The sequence below is a fragment of the Scyliorhinus canicula genome, chromosome 5, assembly GCF_902713615.1.
Source record: "Scyliorhinus canicula chromosome 5, sScyCan1.1, whole genome shotgun sequence".
Classification (NCBI taxonomy): Eukaryota; Metazoa; Chordata; class Chondrichthyes; order Carcharhiniformes; family Scyliorhinidae; genus Scyliorhinus; species Scyliorhinus canicula.
In genome coordinates, this window is record NC_052150.1 from 83,916,294 (window position 1) to 83,932,961 (window position 16,668).

At 49.8% G+C, this 16,668-nt stretch overlaps 1 protein-coding gene across 2 annotated transcripts in view; it reads right to left on the reverse strand.

Moving 5' to 3' along the window:
- The window catches only part of LOC119965619 (zinc finger CW-type PWWP domain protein 2-like), a 205,696-nt gene that overhangs the window by 52,068 nt on the left and 136,960 nt on the right, over nucleotides 1-16,668 (reverse strand). For both annotated transcript variants that reach the window (XM_038796405.1, XM_038796404.1), the window contains exon 7: nucleotides 8,631-8,704. In XM_038796405.1, the coding sequence (XP_038652333.1) occupies nucleotides 8,631-8,704 (74 nt within the window). The remainder of the gene's footprint in view (nucleotides 1-8,630; nucleotides 8,705-16,668) is intronic.

The following is a 16,668-nucleotide window of genomic DNA, read 5'->3' on the forward strand; positions in this document are numbered from 1 at the left end:
ATTCCGCATTCCTGTTATTCTTTCCAAAGTGAATCACCTCACACTTCTCCACATTAAACTCCATTTGCCACCTCTCAGCCCAGCTCTGCAGCTTATCTATGTCCCTCTGTAAACTGCAACATCCTTCCGCACTGTCTACAACTCCACCGACTTTAGTGTCGTCTGCAAATTTACTCACCCATCCTTCTGCGCCCTCCTCTAGGTCATTTATAAAAATGACAACAGCAACGGCCCCAGAACAGATCCTTGTGGTACGCCACTCGTAACTGAACTCCATTCTGAACATTTCCCATCAACTACCACTCTCTGTCTTCTTTCAACTAGCCAATTTCTGATCCACATCTCTAAATCACCCTCAATCCCCAGCCTCCGTATTTTCTGCAATAGCCGACCGTGGGGAACATTATCAAACGCTTTACTGAAATCCATATACACCACATCAACTGCTCTACCCTCGTCTACCTGTTCAGTCACCTTCTCAAAGAACTCGATAAGGTTTGTGAGGCATGACCTACCCTTCACAAAACCATGCTGACTATCCCTAATCATATTATTCCTATCTAGATGATTATAAATCGTATCTTTTATAATCCTCTCCAAGACCTTACCCACCACAGACGTTAGGCTCACCGGCCTATAGTTACCGGGGTTATCTCTACTCCCCTTCTTGAACAAAGGGACCACATTTGCTATCCTCCAGTCCTCTGGCACTATTCCTGTAGCCAATGATGACCTAAAAATCAAAGCCAAAGGCTCAGCAATCTCTTCCCTGGCTTCCCAGAGAATCCTAGGATAAATCCCATCCGGCCCCGGGGACTTATCTATTTTCACCTTGTCCAGAATTGCCAACACTTCTTCCCTACGCACCTCAATGCCATCTATTCTAATAGCCTGGGTCTCAGCATTCTCCTCCACAATATTATCTTTTTCTTGAGTGAATACTGACGAAAAGTATTCATTTAGTATCTCGCTTATCTCCTCAGCCTCCACACACAACTTCCCACCACTGTCCTTGACTGGCCCTACTCTTACCCTAGTCATTCTTTTATTCCTGACATACCTATAGAAAGCTTTTGGGTTTTCCTTGATCCTACCTGCCAAAGACTTCTCATGTCCCCTCCTTGCTCGTCTCAGCTCTCTCTTTAGATCCTTCCTCGCTTCCTTGTAACTATCAAGCGCCCCAACTGAAACTTCATGCCTCATCTTCACATAGGCCTCCTTCTTCCTCTTAACAAGAGATTCCACTTCTTTGGTAAACCACGGTTCCCTCGCTCGACCCCTTCCTCCCTGCCTGACTGGTACGTACTTATCAAGAACATGCAATAGCTGTTCCTTGAACAAGCTCCACATATCCAGTGTGCCCAACCCTTGCAGCCTACTTCTCCAACCAACACATCCTAAGTCATGTCTAATGGCATCATAATTGCCCTTCCCCCAGCTATAACTCTTGCCCTGCGGGGTATACTTATCCCTTTCCATCACTAATGTAAAGGTCACCGAATTGTGGTCACTGTTTCCAAAGTGCTCACCTACCTCCAGATCTAACACCTGGCCTGGTTCATTACCTAAAACCAAATCCAATGTGGCCTCGCCTCTTGTTGGCCTGTCAACATATTGTGTCAGGAAACCCTCCTGCACACATTGTACAAAGAACGACCCATCTAATGTACTCGAACTATATCTTTTCCAGTCAATATTTGGAAAGTTAAAGTCTCCCATAACAACTACCCTGTTACTTTCGCTCTTTCACCATCCTTTCCTCTACATCCCTAGAACTATTAGGTGGCCTATAGAAAACTCCCAACAGGGTGACCTCTCCTTTCCTGTTTCTAACCTCAGCCCATACTACCTCAGAAGAAGAGTCCCCATCTTGCATCCTTTCTGCCACCGTAATACTGTCCTTGACTAGCAGCGCCACACCTCCCCCTCTTTTGCCCCCTTCTCTGAGCTTACTAAAACACCTAAACCCCGGAACCTGCAACAACCATTCCTGTCCCTGCTCTATCCATGTCTCTGAAATGGCCACAACGTCGAAGTCCCAGGTACCAACCCATGCTGCCAGTTCCCCTACCTTATTTCGTATACTCCTGGCATTGAAGTAGACACACTTCAAACCACCTACCTGAACACTGGCACCCTCCTGCGAAGTCAAATCTGTGCTCCTGAACTCTATACTCTCAATCTCCCGTACCCCAAAACTACAATCCAGGTTCCCATGCCCCTGCTGAATTAGTTTAAACCCCCCCAAAGAGCACTAACAAATCTCCCTCCCAGGATATTGGTGCCCCTCAGGTTCAGATGTAGACCATCCTGTCTATAGAGGTCCCACCTTCCCCAGAAAGAGCCCCAGTTATCCAGAAATCTGAATCCCTCCCGCTTGCACCATCCCTGTAGCCACGTGTTTAATTGCTCTCTCTCCCCATTCCTCATCTCACTATCACGTGGCACGGGCAACAACCCAGAGATAACAACTCTGTTTGTTCTCGCTCTGAGCTTCCATCCTAGCTCCCTAAAGGCCTGCCTGACATCCTTGTCCCCTTTCCTACCTATGTCGTTAGTGCCAATGTGGACTACGACTTGGGGCTGCTCCCCCTCCCCCTTAAGGACCCGGAAAACACGATCCGAGACATCACTTACCCTTGCACCTGGGAGGCAACATACCAAACGTGAGTCTCTCTCGCTCCCACAAAATCTCCTATCTGTGCCCCTGACTATTGAGTCCCCAATTACTAATGTTCTACTCCTTTCCCCCCTTCCCTTCTGAGCAACAGGGACAGACTCCGTGCCAGAGGCCCGTACCCCATGGCTTACCCCTGGTAAGTCGTCCCCCCCACAAGAATCCAAAACGGTATACTTGTTACTCAGGGGAACGACCGCAGGGGGTCCCTGCACTGACTGCTTCTTCCCAGTCCCTCTTACCGTTACCCATCTATCTCCAGTCTTTGGTGTAACTACTTCCCTGAAGCTCCTATCTATGACCCCCTCTGCCTCCCGAATGATCCGAAGTTCATCCAGCTCAAGCTCCAGGTCCCTAACATGGTTTTTGAGGAGCTGGAGTTGGGTGCACTTCCCACAGATGAAATCAGCAGGGACACTGACGGCGTCCCTCACCTCAAACATTCTGCAGGAGGAGCATTGTACTGCCTTCCCTGACATCACCTCTAGATTTAAAAAAAAACAAGAAAAAGAAAAAGAAAGGAAGAGCTTACCTGATATTACCTCAAACCCTGCTCCTGCTGAAAGTTAAGCAAATTTAAAGGCACTCACTCACCTTCACGACAGGCCCCTGCTCCCGCTTCCCAACCACCGTGGGGTGGGGGGGTTGGTTAGAGGAGGAGGTAGGGTGGGAAACACTCACGAAGTGTTTCGGGTTTAACTGTCACTTGCCAACAGCCCTTCCACAAACCACCTTCAATTTAGGCTGACCGCACTGCACGTATGCAAATTCCCCCAGAACAGCTGATCAGTAGCTTTGCTCTGCTGCCCTCTGCTGGAGGGCAGCCAATAAGTGCAGTCGATAAGTGTGCCAGGGTCCTCCGGCCCCAGAGCTCCTGACGATGCCCACCAGGGGCATCGAAGGCTACAGGAATAGGTAGGCAGCTGTGTAGCCACCTTGGTTGGCCACTTCCCGATTCCAAAATGGATGCCCGCAAAGAATGCAGGGAAATTCAGCCAGGCACAGGGAACCAAGCAGGTATATGGTTTCCTGTGTATTGAGACTTGCAAAAACCCAGACAGAACTGAAACCAGCAAACATCTACATATTAATGAGCAATCCCCAGGAACAATTAGATACATTGAAGCGATCAGGACCAAGGCATACTCCTCGGCGCCAGCAGGAGCCAAGACAAAGGTAGGTCAACGGACACATAGGAACCGCCCAGCGATCAGGGAGTAGCTCCAGTATTGGAGAAATCGATCCAAGCGATTGTGACTTAGTCCAATCAATTGGAACCAGGTACGGGGTCCGCCCAAAAGGGCGCGAAACCCCTGGGGACTATAAAATAGAGTCCCCCAAGTTCAGTTCGATCTTCTTGGCAGCTCTCAAAGAACTCTTGACCGTGACTCTCAACAAGGAGATACCTGCCTAGCAGCTGCACCAACCAAGTAAGTCTCCAGTCAACGCACGGTACGAGATATGCGCTCCTAGCAACGAGTCCATACCAGCTTGAAGCCTGCAGCCTCAGAATCGAACGAAAGGCCATTGTTCCACTGACCTGGTGGGCCATTTCCAAAGCTAAGTATCGGCTTTTTAGTGTTAGAGATAGTCTAGTAAGTAGAGTTTTATGCATGAGTAGTGATTGACTGTGTATAATAAATGTGTTTTGATTTGAAACTTACTAACTGGTGTATTGAGTTATTGATCAGCACTTGGCTTTGAACCTCGTGGTGGTATCAGAAAGATACCTGGCGACTCTAGAGCAAAGGTTATTAAACAGAGCAATTAAGTAAAAGCACAATTAGCAACAGCTGGCAGACTCTACCTCAGATGTGTGTCCTGGGTGACACCTAGCAGGTGAGTTAGGAAAGTGAAGGACGAGGGGCAGCACGGTAGCATTGTGGATAGCACAATTGCTTCACAGCTCCAGGGTCCCAGGTTCGATTCCGGCTTGGGTCACTGTCTGTGCGGAGTCTGCGTGGGTTTCCTCCGGTTTCCTCCCACAGTCCAAAGATGTGCAGGTTAGGTAGATTGGCCATGATAAACTGCCCTTAGTGTCCAAAATTGCCCTTAGTGTTGGGTGGGGTTACTGGGTTATGGGGATAGGGTGGAGGTGTTGACCTTGGGTAGGGTGCTCTTTCCAGGAGCTGGTGCAGACTCGATGGGCCGAATGGCCTCCTTCTGCACTGTAAATTCTATGACAATGTTGAGGATCACTGAGGGAACTGGGGAGGGGGTAGAAGATGGGAGGGGGTAGGTAGGGGGTGGGATGAGTGGGACGGCACCATCAGGAGTGGGGAACTGCATGACCCCTGTGACACATTAAAACACTTGAGCATAACCAGTATAATGCCTCTGTCACTTTCTTCCGCTATGCAGGCCGAACCCTTGGCCCATCTCTCCAGACATCTCCCCCTCCCCATAGTACTCAATCACCCTCTGGCCGTGGACATATCACCGGAGCTGTGTTCCATCCCTTGGGCATTCGGACGTTGGCTGCTGCATGTGTGGTGTTGCCTCCCGCAGTGTTCAAGCAGTGTCCAGGCCTCGAGGTGTGGTTGAGATGATAGGCAATGCCTCCCACATGCTACATGGCCCGTCCACACATGGGAATCTACTTGGGTTGCATGAAGTGCTCACTTTTGCCAATTCGCTATTAGCAATAGCCTTCAGCCATGCAGCCAGAGGCCTCGACAGTGTGTGGGGGTTATGGGTGGTGGGTGGAGCAGACGGGCAGGGGCTAGAGTTGCCCCCGAATGGGTACACATGATCCAGGGGCTGGCATGCTGATGCCACATGCGGTTACTCCCCCAGCGCCTCCCCCCTCCCCATGGCAGCCCACCCCTGCTAGCGGTGCCTCCCCCCTCCAGCCAAGGGTTCCCCATCCTCCACTGAGCACTGGGGCGGCAAGCCCAGCTCTTGAATGAAAATGAAATGAAATGAAAATCGCTTATTGTCACAAGTAGGCTTCAAATGAAGTTACTGTGAAAAGCCCCTAGTCACCACATGTTCGGGTAGGCTGATACGGAAATTGAACCGTGCTGCTGGCCTGCCTTCAGCGAAGATAGCTACTCACCTCCTCGGCTTCCCACAGAAGCTTTTCCGGCAGGTTCACGTTTTGTCACAAGAAATACTAATCGGCGCTAGCATGACCACTTGCTGGGGAGGCCGATGAATAACGGGAGGCCGTTGGATGTGGGATTTCTCCTGTTCATTGTATGGAAATAGGTCTTAAGTAGTGAGAATTGGTTTCTCGCCATGATATGGCGCAATCGCGATTTGGCCTACGGGAATGGGCTGGTTGCATTGCAAACTGTTTGGCACCCGGTACGGTTATCGTTATGGCCTCTCGCGGTATTCACCGGCCTCATTTCGCTCGAGTGAGAGGACAACGAAGCCTGAGAATCGCGCCCAGATTATTTTCAGCATTACAATCATGTCCTCCTGCTAAGCTCGACACTGCTGACCTTCTCCCAAGCTGCATATGTTTGGCTTGGCTTCCTCTTCTTCTGAGGGATAGGCATCAACTATTTACATCAATCGGAGACTACACCTAGGAAGGCTCCGAGGGTGTCCCAGCTGAATCTACGAACTGGTTTGGCTTTCTTGCCTGCCTCGCCCCTCACTCCAATGGCACAGACATCTCTACAGGGAAACATGCAACAACTTGACAAACTCCTCCATGCAAAGAAGTGGTGAGCATTTTCAGGTTATAAAAGAAAATCACTTCTGATCAGTGCCAAGATTTGGAAACAGCAGAACTCAAAATAAAATGCACTTACCTTAGAAGATTGCAAACTGTTCAAGACATATTATCCAGCGAAGTTTGAAGCGATTCTGCATTTGCTGGGTTTCCTGACACTGTCTTGTGCCAGGAGGCCCTTTAAAATCCTGGAGGTCATGGCCAATGACCTCGGAGGCTGGACATCCCACCCTCCAACACCGAAGGCCTCAAATCTGCCCTGGAAATTAACAAGCCCCAATTGATGTTTAATCAATGATTCAAAGGAAGTCCCAAAAGTCAAAAGGCCGTGCCAACGTCTGGATGCGGAATCTGCTCTTGACCCTGTTACGAACCCCTCAGGGGCGAAGCACTATGTTGTATCCGATTCTCCTCCACCATGGAATATGAATTTCCCGGTAATTGAGGGGGAGAGCCTCCCCCCTGATTGGGAGAAGATTTACAGTATATAAACCCTGGCCAGGGAACAGGTCAGGGAGGGTGCCTCTTCCTGGGTGAACAGTTGTAGTACTTGTGGTTATTGTGTATAGTGTAAATAAACCTTGTTCGTATCCAGCCTACCATGTGTTCAATGAAGTATCTTCCTTTGGCTACGACAGCACCCCAGCGTATTATTCAGCCCAATCACTGTGTTGGCAGGCGACCAATATATACCTGAATTTGATCCCTCAGCCTGATGAGTTGCCTATCCTAGCTGATTGCTGTGCAGAGGTGACCAGAACAACCCCTGCTGTAAGCAGGAAAATTGATGTCAATCATTAGTGCACTTAGATATGTACACTGCAGTGAAATCAGAAAGAGAGACGGGGGCGTGTTCCAGCTGCTGTACTGCACTCTCGCTCGAGCGTGGTGCGGCCGCTGGATGCCGGGAGAGGCCTCCTGCGGGTTTCCCAGCAGCCTGCACACCTCACGGGGTCTATCCAAGTCCCGTGGGGCGTCAGTGTCAGAATCATGTCCAAAAGGGGCGTAACCAAAACTCGCCGAAATCGTTTTTAAAGTGACTTTGGCGAGTTTACCGGGGATCTAATGGCCTCCCCAGTGAGGCTGCAGCAGGAACCGTTCAGCACTGGTCCACAAAAACGTGGACCAAGTGGACCAGCACCCGGTGGGGGAGTCTCCCAAGTTATCAGAGACCTCTGGGTGGTCAGCATCAAAGCAGGGTGACTCCCTGGCCTGGCCCTTCCCAGGATGCGGGCACCTTGGCACTGCCCAGCTGGCATCTTGGCACTGCCACCCTGGCACTGCAAAGGTGCCCAGGTGGCACTGCCAAGTTGGCAGAGACACTGCGCGGATGCCAGTGCAAAAGTTACTGGGTGCCAGGGTGGCACTGCCAAGGGTTAAGGGCCAAGAGGGGGCCAGGTCCATGATAGGAGGGTGGAGAGGGGGGGGGGGTGGGTTGAAGGGTGGCGGGAGCATGGCAGGTACGTAGGGGACTCTGGGAGGTTGGGGGGTAATAGGGAGTCCTGGAAAGGGGGGGCCTATAAGGGGGCATAGGGGGGACTGAAGAGGCGGGATCCCCAAGGACTCATAGTAGACTGTCCTCACTTGGGGAGTGTGGGGTAGTGTTTGTGGAAAGTGCCATTTCCCATGGGTGGGGAGTGTGGGGGGACCCACAAGCTCACTTATAGAGTTCAGGGTACCCTTTCAAAATGGCAGCCCAATCTCTGAGTTCAGCTCCCGAAACTGAAAAGTCTAAGGGATGGATCCTTCCACCCTGCACATCGCCACGGGCGGGAGATGGACCATGTAAAGGTCCATTGACCTCGGGTGGGAATTTCCAGTCGCCGGGCAGGCCGAGATTCTCTGGCGCCGATTTTTGGGTGCCTGTGGGATAGCCGCCGTGCCGGTCGGGGTCCGTTTGGTTTCACCCCATTTTCGGCATGATTCTGACTCTGACACCTCGCGGGACTTGGGTAGATCCCGTGAGGTGTGCCGTAGAATCCCGCCCAAAGTGTGGGCTAAACAGGTAAGAAACTCACCATTGCCCAAAATAGTGACTGGGTCATTAGATAGTGGTTGCAAACTTGCCAGTAGAGCCCGCGGCGGGAAACTACCTGAAAAACCCGTCATGAATGAAATTAGAAAATTTTCCATTAAATACCACCCAGGGTTAACATCAGATAGCAGCATTTCCAAAAGTCAATGATTTACATGACTTAAAGCAGTGACAGTGATAACCATTAAGATGCTTCCTCCTTTCCTTCAAAAATTAAAGAAGGTGATACATACCCATGCTTTCCCTGGCCAATGTATCATTTATGCCAATTATTCGTAAAGAATCCTGTGTATGTTTTTGATGTTTCCTGAACATACAAAAAAAACAAATACAATAATCAATGAGAATGTCGTAGAGCAAATATAGTGGAAATATAGATAAAGCAACTATTTATCACGACTTGCTGCTTTCTGTCCTATAGCCAAATCTTTTTTTCTTATTTAACACTGACCCTCCTATTCCATACGCCTCAATTTTGTTAACCGGCCTTTTATATGGTACTGTGCCAAATGTTTTTTTATAGAACATAGAACAGTACAGCACAGAACAGGCCCTTCGGCCCTCAATGTTGTGCCGAGCAATGATCACCCTACTTAAACCCACGTATCCGCCCTATACCCGTAACCCAACAACCCCCTCCTTAACCTTACTTTTTAGGACACTACGGGCAATTTAGCATAGCCAATCCACCTAACCCGCACATCTTTGGACTGTGGGAGGAAACCGGAGCACCCGGAGGAAACCCACGCACACACGGGGAGGACGTGCAGACTCCGCACAGACAGTGACCCAGCCGGGAATCGAACCTGGGACCCTGGAGCTGTGAAGCATTTATGCTAACCACCATGCTACTGTGCTTTTCTTATCCTAAAAGACAACCGGCGGGATCTTCCAGCGGTAAGGGATGCATTCAACAGGAAACCCGAAGATCCCACCTCCGGCTAATGGCCGGCTGCTTTCATGGCATGTTACATGGAAAATCCTGCCCAACATCCACCACATTCACTTCATCAACCTTTGTTACTTCATCAAAACATTCTATTAGATTTAGACAAAGCAAGATCAGTCTTTCAAAAATCCATGCTGACTCTCCTTAATCAAATCAAATCTCTCCAACTGTCTGTTGATTTTTTTCCCTGTTAATGGATTCTAAAACCTTGCCCACGACTAATAACAAACTAACTGGTCTGTAGTTGCTATGATTGTCCTTACACGCTTGAATAAAGGTGTCGCATTTGCCATTCTCCAATCCTCTGGCAACTCCCCCATATCAAAGGAAATTGAAAGATTCAAGGCAGCCCTTTTGCCATCTCCACCCTTTAGCAATGTGGGATGCAAGCCAGGTGACTTATCTACCCGAAGCATAGCCAGCCTCTCCAGTAACACCCCCTTTCGATTTTCACATTATCAATTGCCTCCATTATCTTCATTTCTACCGAAATTGTGTCTATTTGCCCTTCCTTAGTAAACACTGATACAAAGAGTTCATTAAGTATTCTACCCTCTTTGTCCTTTACAGGACCCTCTCTAGTTTTTAATATCAGGTGTAATCTTCAAGTGAGAACCATGTCAAATACAATTGGTTGAGAGGAGAATAGGAAAATAAGACTGACAAAGAGAGAGAATGAGGATAAAATGATTGTCAACATAAAAAGGGACCCAAAAGTCTTCTACCACTATGAATATATTTAAGGCCATGATTCTCCAATCCTACGGCCAAGTTCTGACTCCGGCGTGAAAAGTGGCGCGAGCCACTCCAGCGTCAATGGGCCTCACCTGGCAGCTATCCACCCCTTCCCAGGGGGCTAGTACGGCGCCGGAGTGGTCTCCACAGGCCTGGCGCCCGAATGCCGGCACGCCACGGCCGGTGCGAGTTCGCGCATGCGCACCATGGCCGGCACGTGTTCGCGCATATGCGTGGGTTCCCGTCTCTGCGCCGGCCCCCAGGCCGTCTTGGTGGGGTGTACACACTTACGCTGGGATTCTCCGACCCCGCATCGGCTCGCCAATTCTCCGGCTCTGCTTTCCGGACGCCCGTGGGATCGCCGCTGCGCCGGTTGGGAGACGGTGAAAGCGCCCCCCCCCCCCCCCCAGTGATTGTCCGGGCCTCGACGGGCCGAGTGCCTGCAGTTTTCGGCCGAGTCCCGCCGGCGTGGGTTACATATGCTTCCACCCGGCGGGACCTCGGAGTTTTGCCTGCAGGGGCCGTCTTGGTGGGGTGGGGGGATCTGATCCAGGGGAGGCCTCCATGGTGGCCTGGCCCGCGATCGGGGCCTACCGATCAGCAGGCGGGTTGGTTCCAGGAGGCCTATGTTCCTCCCTTTTGGGCTCCCCCATATTGCCTGGGGGCCTGCACGGAGACGGGAACCCACGCGTATGCGCAAACACGTGCCGGCCATGGCGCGCATGCGCGAACTCGCACCGACCGTGGCGTGCCGGCATTCGGGTGCCAGGCCTGTGGAGACCACTCCGGCGCCGTACTAGCCCCCTGGGAAGGGGTGGATAGCTGCCAGGTGAGGCCCGTTGACGCTGGAGTGGCTCGCGCCACTTTTCACGTCGGAGTCAGAACTTGGCCGCAGGCCTTAAATATTTTCATAGTGGTAGAAGACTTTTGGGTCCCCTTTTATGTTGACAGTCATTTTATCCTCATTCTCTCTCTTTGTCAGTCTTAGTTTCCTATTCTCCTCTCAACCAATCGTATTTGACATGGTTCTCACTTGAAGATTTCACCTACATGCATTATATACTCTCTATTTCTATTCCATTATTACCTCCATCTAGTTTACATCCAAGGAGCCTGTTTATGCCTACCTCCCCCCCCCCCCCCCCCCCCCCGCCTCCCCCCCCTCCCCCCCAGATTTCACCCTTATTGGAAGGTACCTAACCTGTCCAAGAAGCATCTCCTCCTTAAAGATCACAAATAAAACTTCCAAAAGCTTTTGTTTGCTTGTAGTGTACTCTGCAATTCATCAAGATTGAGTAATGCAGGTTGGATGGTTATGCTGAATTTTTTACTAGCTTTCTTCAGGAAATATATAAAAGATTTTGCTTCTGACTTCTCACTCCCTTGCCATTGGTCGGGGATACTGGAAAATCGCATGCATGTAAGCCATAATATTCCATGCATAAAAATTAAAATTTCAAACTCCTGAACTGTGGTGGACATATTCTGCATACTAACTCTCACCAGGTGATGATCCACACTGGGAACATACAATTGGGAAATCTACCATATCGTGTTCTGTCGATCTTCTATGTCTATACTTGGTGTCTACTCTGGGTGCTTTGGTTTCCTCCCACAGTCCAAAAATGTGCAGGTTAGGTGAATTAACCAGTATTTCCACCATTTTATCATTTAATACAGTAAGAGAATGCTGATTAGGATGCTCACTGGGATGCTTGGTGCATTGTCAGGCCTTCCAGATAGACTGCTGGCACTGTCAAAGGGCTTGGTTCCAATGTGGTACAGTGTAATGCATAGAGTTTGAAGCCCATCCTTTCCAATGTGGAAGTGGTTGCTGACTCCATGGTAGCATTTACGGGCTCAGCTGTGACACATGATCTGGTGGCCTGTCTCAGCTTCCACTGCAGTATAAGTGAAAACCACCAACAGATGGGTGCTGTCATAGTTAGGAAAGAGGTCATGAGATTCATACTTGCTGCCAAGCAGGCTCAGATTTCTGCCATCAATTCAGTGCTCAGAGGGGTGCAGGCTCTTGTAGCAGTCCTGCAATCTGTCTGCCAACTAGGATGCTAGTTGTTACCTTGTGGGAGTGGCCATTACATCATGGTGAACGAATCAGCTGTCCTCTCCCAGCACAAAAGATTCATGCTCCCACTATTATCGCACACCAACAATCTTACTTTGTTTCTCAACCAGTCAGCACAGAATGCTGTCTCCATGCTAAAGTGGTACATTCCAAAGTAAAAACCTCATGGCTTAGAGCTGCTTGAGAGCATCCTCCAAGACCATCTTCAGTCCTCTCCAGTGAGTCTGCCGCCTTCCACCGGGTCATGCAAAAATCACTTAGGCACCAAGGTAACACACAAGATGAATAGTTATTTTCTGTTTGTATAAGTGGAGGTGTTTTTGGATAAAGATGCTTTGGAAAAGTTATTTTTGATGGTTTTAATGGAGGATCCTAGTCAAGGGGTCGCTATAATGGGGCATCCAGATGGATATTGAAGTGGGAATGGATAGAATCATGCTAGTGAAAGGTATATGAAGTTATTCTGTGACCCCCCCCCCCCCCACTCCTCCCCCTACAGTGTTCTTCCTCTTCTTCTCTCCCCAAAGTTGTCTCTAGACCCAATGGAGATGGTTGTGCCCTCCTGTTGGCGATGTTGTAGGGAGGCACAGCAGATCGCAATCTTGAAGGCAAGTTCTGGCATGTACTGGAGGGCTTCCCCAGAGCATTCCAGACATTGGAAGCATTGCTTCAGAGTGTCAATAGTCTGCTCTAAAACTATCCTGATGTTTCCCGTTATATGTCCACTGTCTTCAGGTGGCAAAGCAGTATCTTTAGCCAATTGTTGTACATGTCAGGCTTTGGCTATTCTTGGAGGCACAGAGACAGTGGGAACGACTGATCATCAGAATGAAGGTCTTTTGGCTGCCACTTGTAGTCCATACCTCTCCTTGATCAGATGGGTGGTCCGGAGCCATGTGCATACAGTTGACGGCTTCAGGAAACCCACTTCTTGTTCAAGTGAATTTAAAAGATCCCAACTTGAGTTCTCTCGTCAAACTGAGTGACATTAATACCTCAATGTACCACCAGAACAGACTAACTTGTCATTTAACTCATTGCTCTTTGTGAAAATTTGTCAAATGAAATTATCTTTCCTACAAAAAGAAAGAGGGAATATGCTTCAAAAGTTATGCATACTTTGAAATGTCCAGGGTGTGTCATTTGCATGTCATGTTTTTCTATTTCTCTGGACATTATGCCTCAGGAAGGGTTTGGGGAAAAGGAACTTGGCCTAGAATTTCTGATTTCCGGAGTCGTACCCCAGCGGTATCCCAGAAGGTATGCTGGGGAACCCTGCTGGAGGAACCACACAACGGCTGCATGGCAATTGCCCCGGAAGTTTAAACTTCTGCTGGGCAATTACCCTGCACTAGGAACCATCCAAATTACATTCAGAGATGGTGGAGGGTTTCGACTGTATTATCAGAATAGTTACTCAGGAAATGTTAGAATTAAAACCACTTCTAACTACAGCATTGACAACCTGAACCCCACACCAGATCCCCCCCCCCCCCCCCCCCCCCCCCCCCTCCGCCAGCCAACATCTCCAAGGGAGCTCTGTTCACCGCTAAGGAGGAAATCTTGCCATGCATCCTCTGCCAGTTCATATACTGTCTGTCATATCAGTGGATATGCGTACAATAATAGACTCATCGACACAAATTGATTTAAGCATCACTTAAGAATGTGATGGAGGCTGTGAAAGCTGACCAGTGGAATTCTCCATCGGCGGGATCCTCTGGTCCACTAGCACCAAACCCACGCCCACAGGTTTCCTGATGGCATGAGGTGTCCACAATGGGAAACCCCATTGGCCGGCTGCGGGAACAGAGAATCCTGCTGCCGGCGGGGACACGCTGTGCAGGAAAACATGGCTGGTGGAACGGAGAATCCCCTGAGGTCTCTGACACTCGCAGAACTGTGAGAGGACAGGGACATACTGAGCCCCAGACTGATGACTAAGCCTTTATAGTCAAATCTAAGGCAGCAGATGCTGGGTCATAGAATCGTAGAATCATGGATTTTACAGTGCAGGAGGCCATTCGGCCCATCGAGTCTGCACCAGCCCTTGGAAAGAGCACCCCACTTAAGCCCACACCGCCACCCTATTCCCGTAACCCAGTAACCTCACCTAACCTTTTTGGACACTAATTTACCTAACCTGCACATCTTTGGACTGAGAGGAAACGGGAGCACCTGGAGGAAACCCACGCAGACACGGGGAAAACGTGCAGACTCCGCACAAACAGTGGGCCAAACCTGGACCCTGGTGGTGTGAAGCAACTGTGCTCACCACTGTGCTACCGTGTTGCCCTGGATGTTCAGCATGAGGTGCGTGTGGATCAGATAAAACCTCCAGAGGGTTTGCAATCTCCTCCTCATCTGTGCACATTGCCTCCTCCAATGAGAGAATAATGACTTTCCTGGAAAATAACTATGGGCGGCACGGTAGCAGTCATTAACACTGCTGATTCACAGCGCCAGGATCCCAGGTTCGATTCCCAGCTTGGGTCACTGTCTGTGCGGAGTCTGCACGTTCTCCCCGTGTCTGCGGGGTTTCCTCCGGGTGCTCCGGTTTCCTCCCACAAGTCCCGAAAGATGTGCCTATTAGGTGAATTGGGCGTTCTGAATTCTCCCGAACAGGCACCGGAATGTGGCGACTAGGGGCTTTTCACAGTAACTTCACAGCAGTGTTAATGTAACCCTACCTATGACACCATTAAAGATTATTAAGCAGATTGTTAGTGGCTGCCCGAGATGCGTGAAGATCTGTATGACATTGCTGAGACCCTGAATGCAAGAGATCAGTGACAATATGAGGGAGTGATGAGGCATCTGGAGTCACCACCTGGCCCTCATTCTTTTCAGGTCAGTGGGGAGGTACAAGTATGTCTTGTGAGGGGGGAGGAACTGATTGCTTCTCCATTTGGTGCCTCCTCTCAGGGTGCTCCTGTTGTGGTTACTGCCTCCTCAGTCCCTCTGCCAGTGATACTAGCATTTCAGGTAGCCGTGATGAGAAGAGATTTCTACGAAAAAGCAGGAACCCCTCTCATGCAAGGCCTGCCAGGCCTCAGGAATCCATAATGCGACCATCAATTCCGCCCCATCCACGGAGCAGCAGGCTTATCAGCCTTCCTCTATTGTAACTGATAGCAAAGGGGGAGCACCACATAAAAGCACTCATAGGATTTTTAAAAAATCACTCTCAACGCACTTGACCTTCACAAGTGGTAGGTAAAGTTATAAATAATCAACAAGGTTCAAATGTTAATTTATGGGCAGCACGGTAGCATAGTGGTTAGCATCAATGCTTCACAGCTCCAGGGTCCCAGGTTCGGTTCCCGGCTGGGTCACTGTCTGTGCGGAGTCTGCACGTCCTCCCCGTGTGTGCGTGGGTTTCCTCCGGGTGCTCCGGTTTCCTCCCACAGTCCAAAGATGTGCAGGTTAGGTGGATTGGCCATGCTAAATTGCCCGTAATGTCCTAAAAAGTAAGGTTAAGGGGGAGTTGTTGGGTTACGGGTATAGGGTGGATACGTGAGTTTGAGTAGGGTGATCATTGCTCGGCACAATATCGAGGGCCGAAGGGCCTGTTCTGTGCTGTACTGTTCTAAATTCTAAAAATCAAATGTTGCTTGTGATTGTCTCAATTCAGTGACGGTGGCCATAGAATTTACAGTGCAGAAGGAGGCCATTCGGCCCATCGAGTCTGCACCAGCTCTTGGAAAGAGCACCCTACCCAACCCCATACCTCCACCCTATCCCCATAACCCAGTAACCCCACCTAACACTAAGGGCAATTTGGACCTTAAGGGCAATTTAGCCTGGCCAATCCACTTAACCTGCACATCTTTGGACTGTGGGAGGAAACCGGAGCACCCGGAGGAAACCCACGCACACACGAGGACAACATGCAGACTCCACACAGAGTGACCCAAGCTGGGAATCGAACCTGGGACCCTGGTGCTGTGAAGCATTTGTGCTAACCACTATGCTACCGTGCTGCCCCTGGAAGAGAAACGGTGGGAAGCATCAATCAAGGAGCTGACCAGGGTTGACCATTATGGTGTGAGCTCATTATTGATACATTGCGGAAACATCAACCACTAATGGTTGAGGGGGGTCTATGCTTCCAATGAAGGTGAATGCCTTTCATGTGCTTGGAGTGGGGATCTTTATTTGTCTGAATTGGTAAGGGTCAGGAGAAATGCATGAGCATAAGAACTTTACAGGCCTTCCTAGCACCTAGATCTTGACAAATTCCAAATGGCTCTTCTTGCCTGTCAGGATGCTGTGGCTTCTCAGCGGTGTTCTCGTTGCCCTCTTCATAGAGGGCAGCACGGTAGCACAATGGTTAGCACTGTGGCTTCACAGCGCTAGGGTTCCAGGTTCGATTCCAGGCTTGGGTCACTGTCTCTGTGGAGTCTGCACGTTCTCCCTGTGTCTGCGTAGGTTTCCTCCGGGTGCTCCAGTTTCCTCCCACAAGTCCCGAAAGATGTGCTGTTAGGTAATTTGGACATTC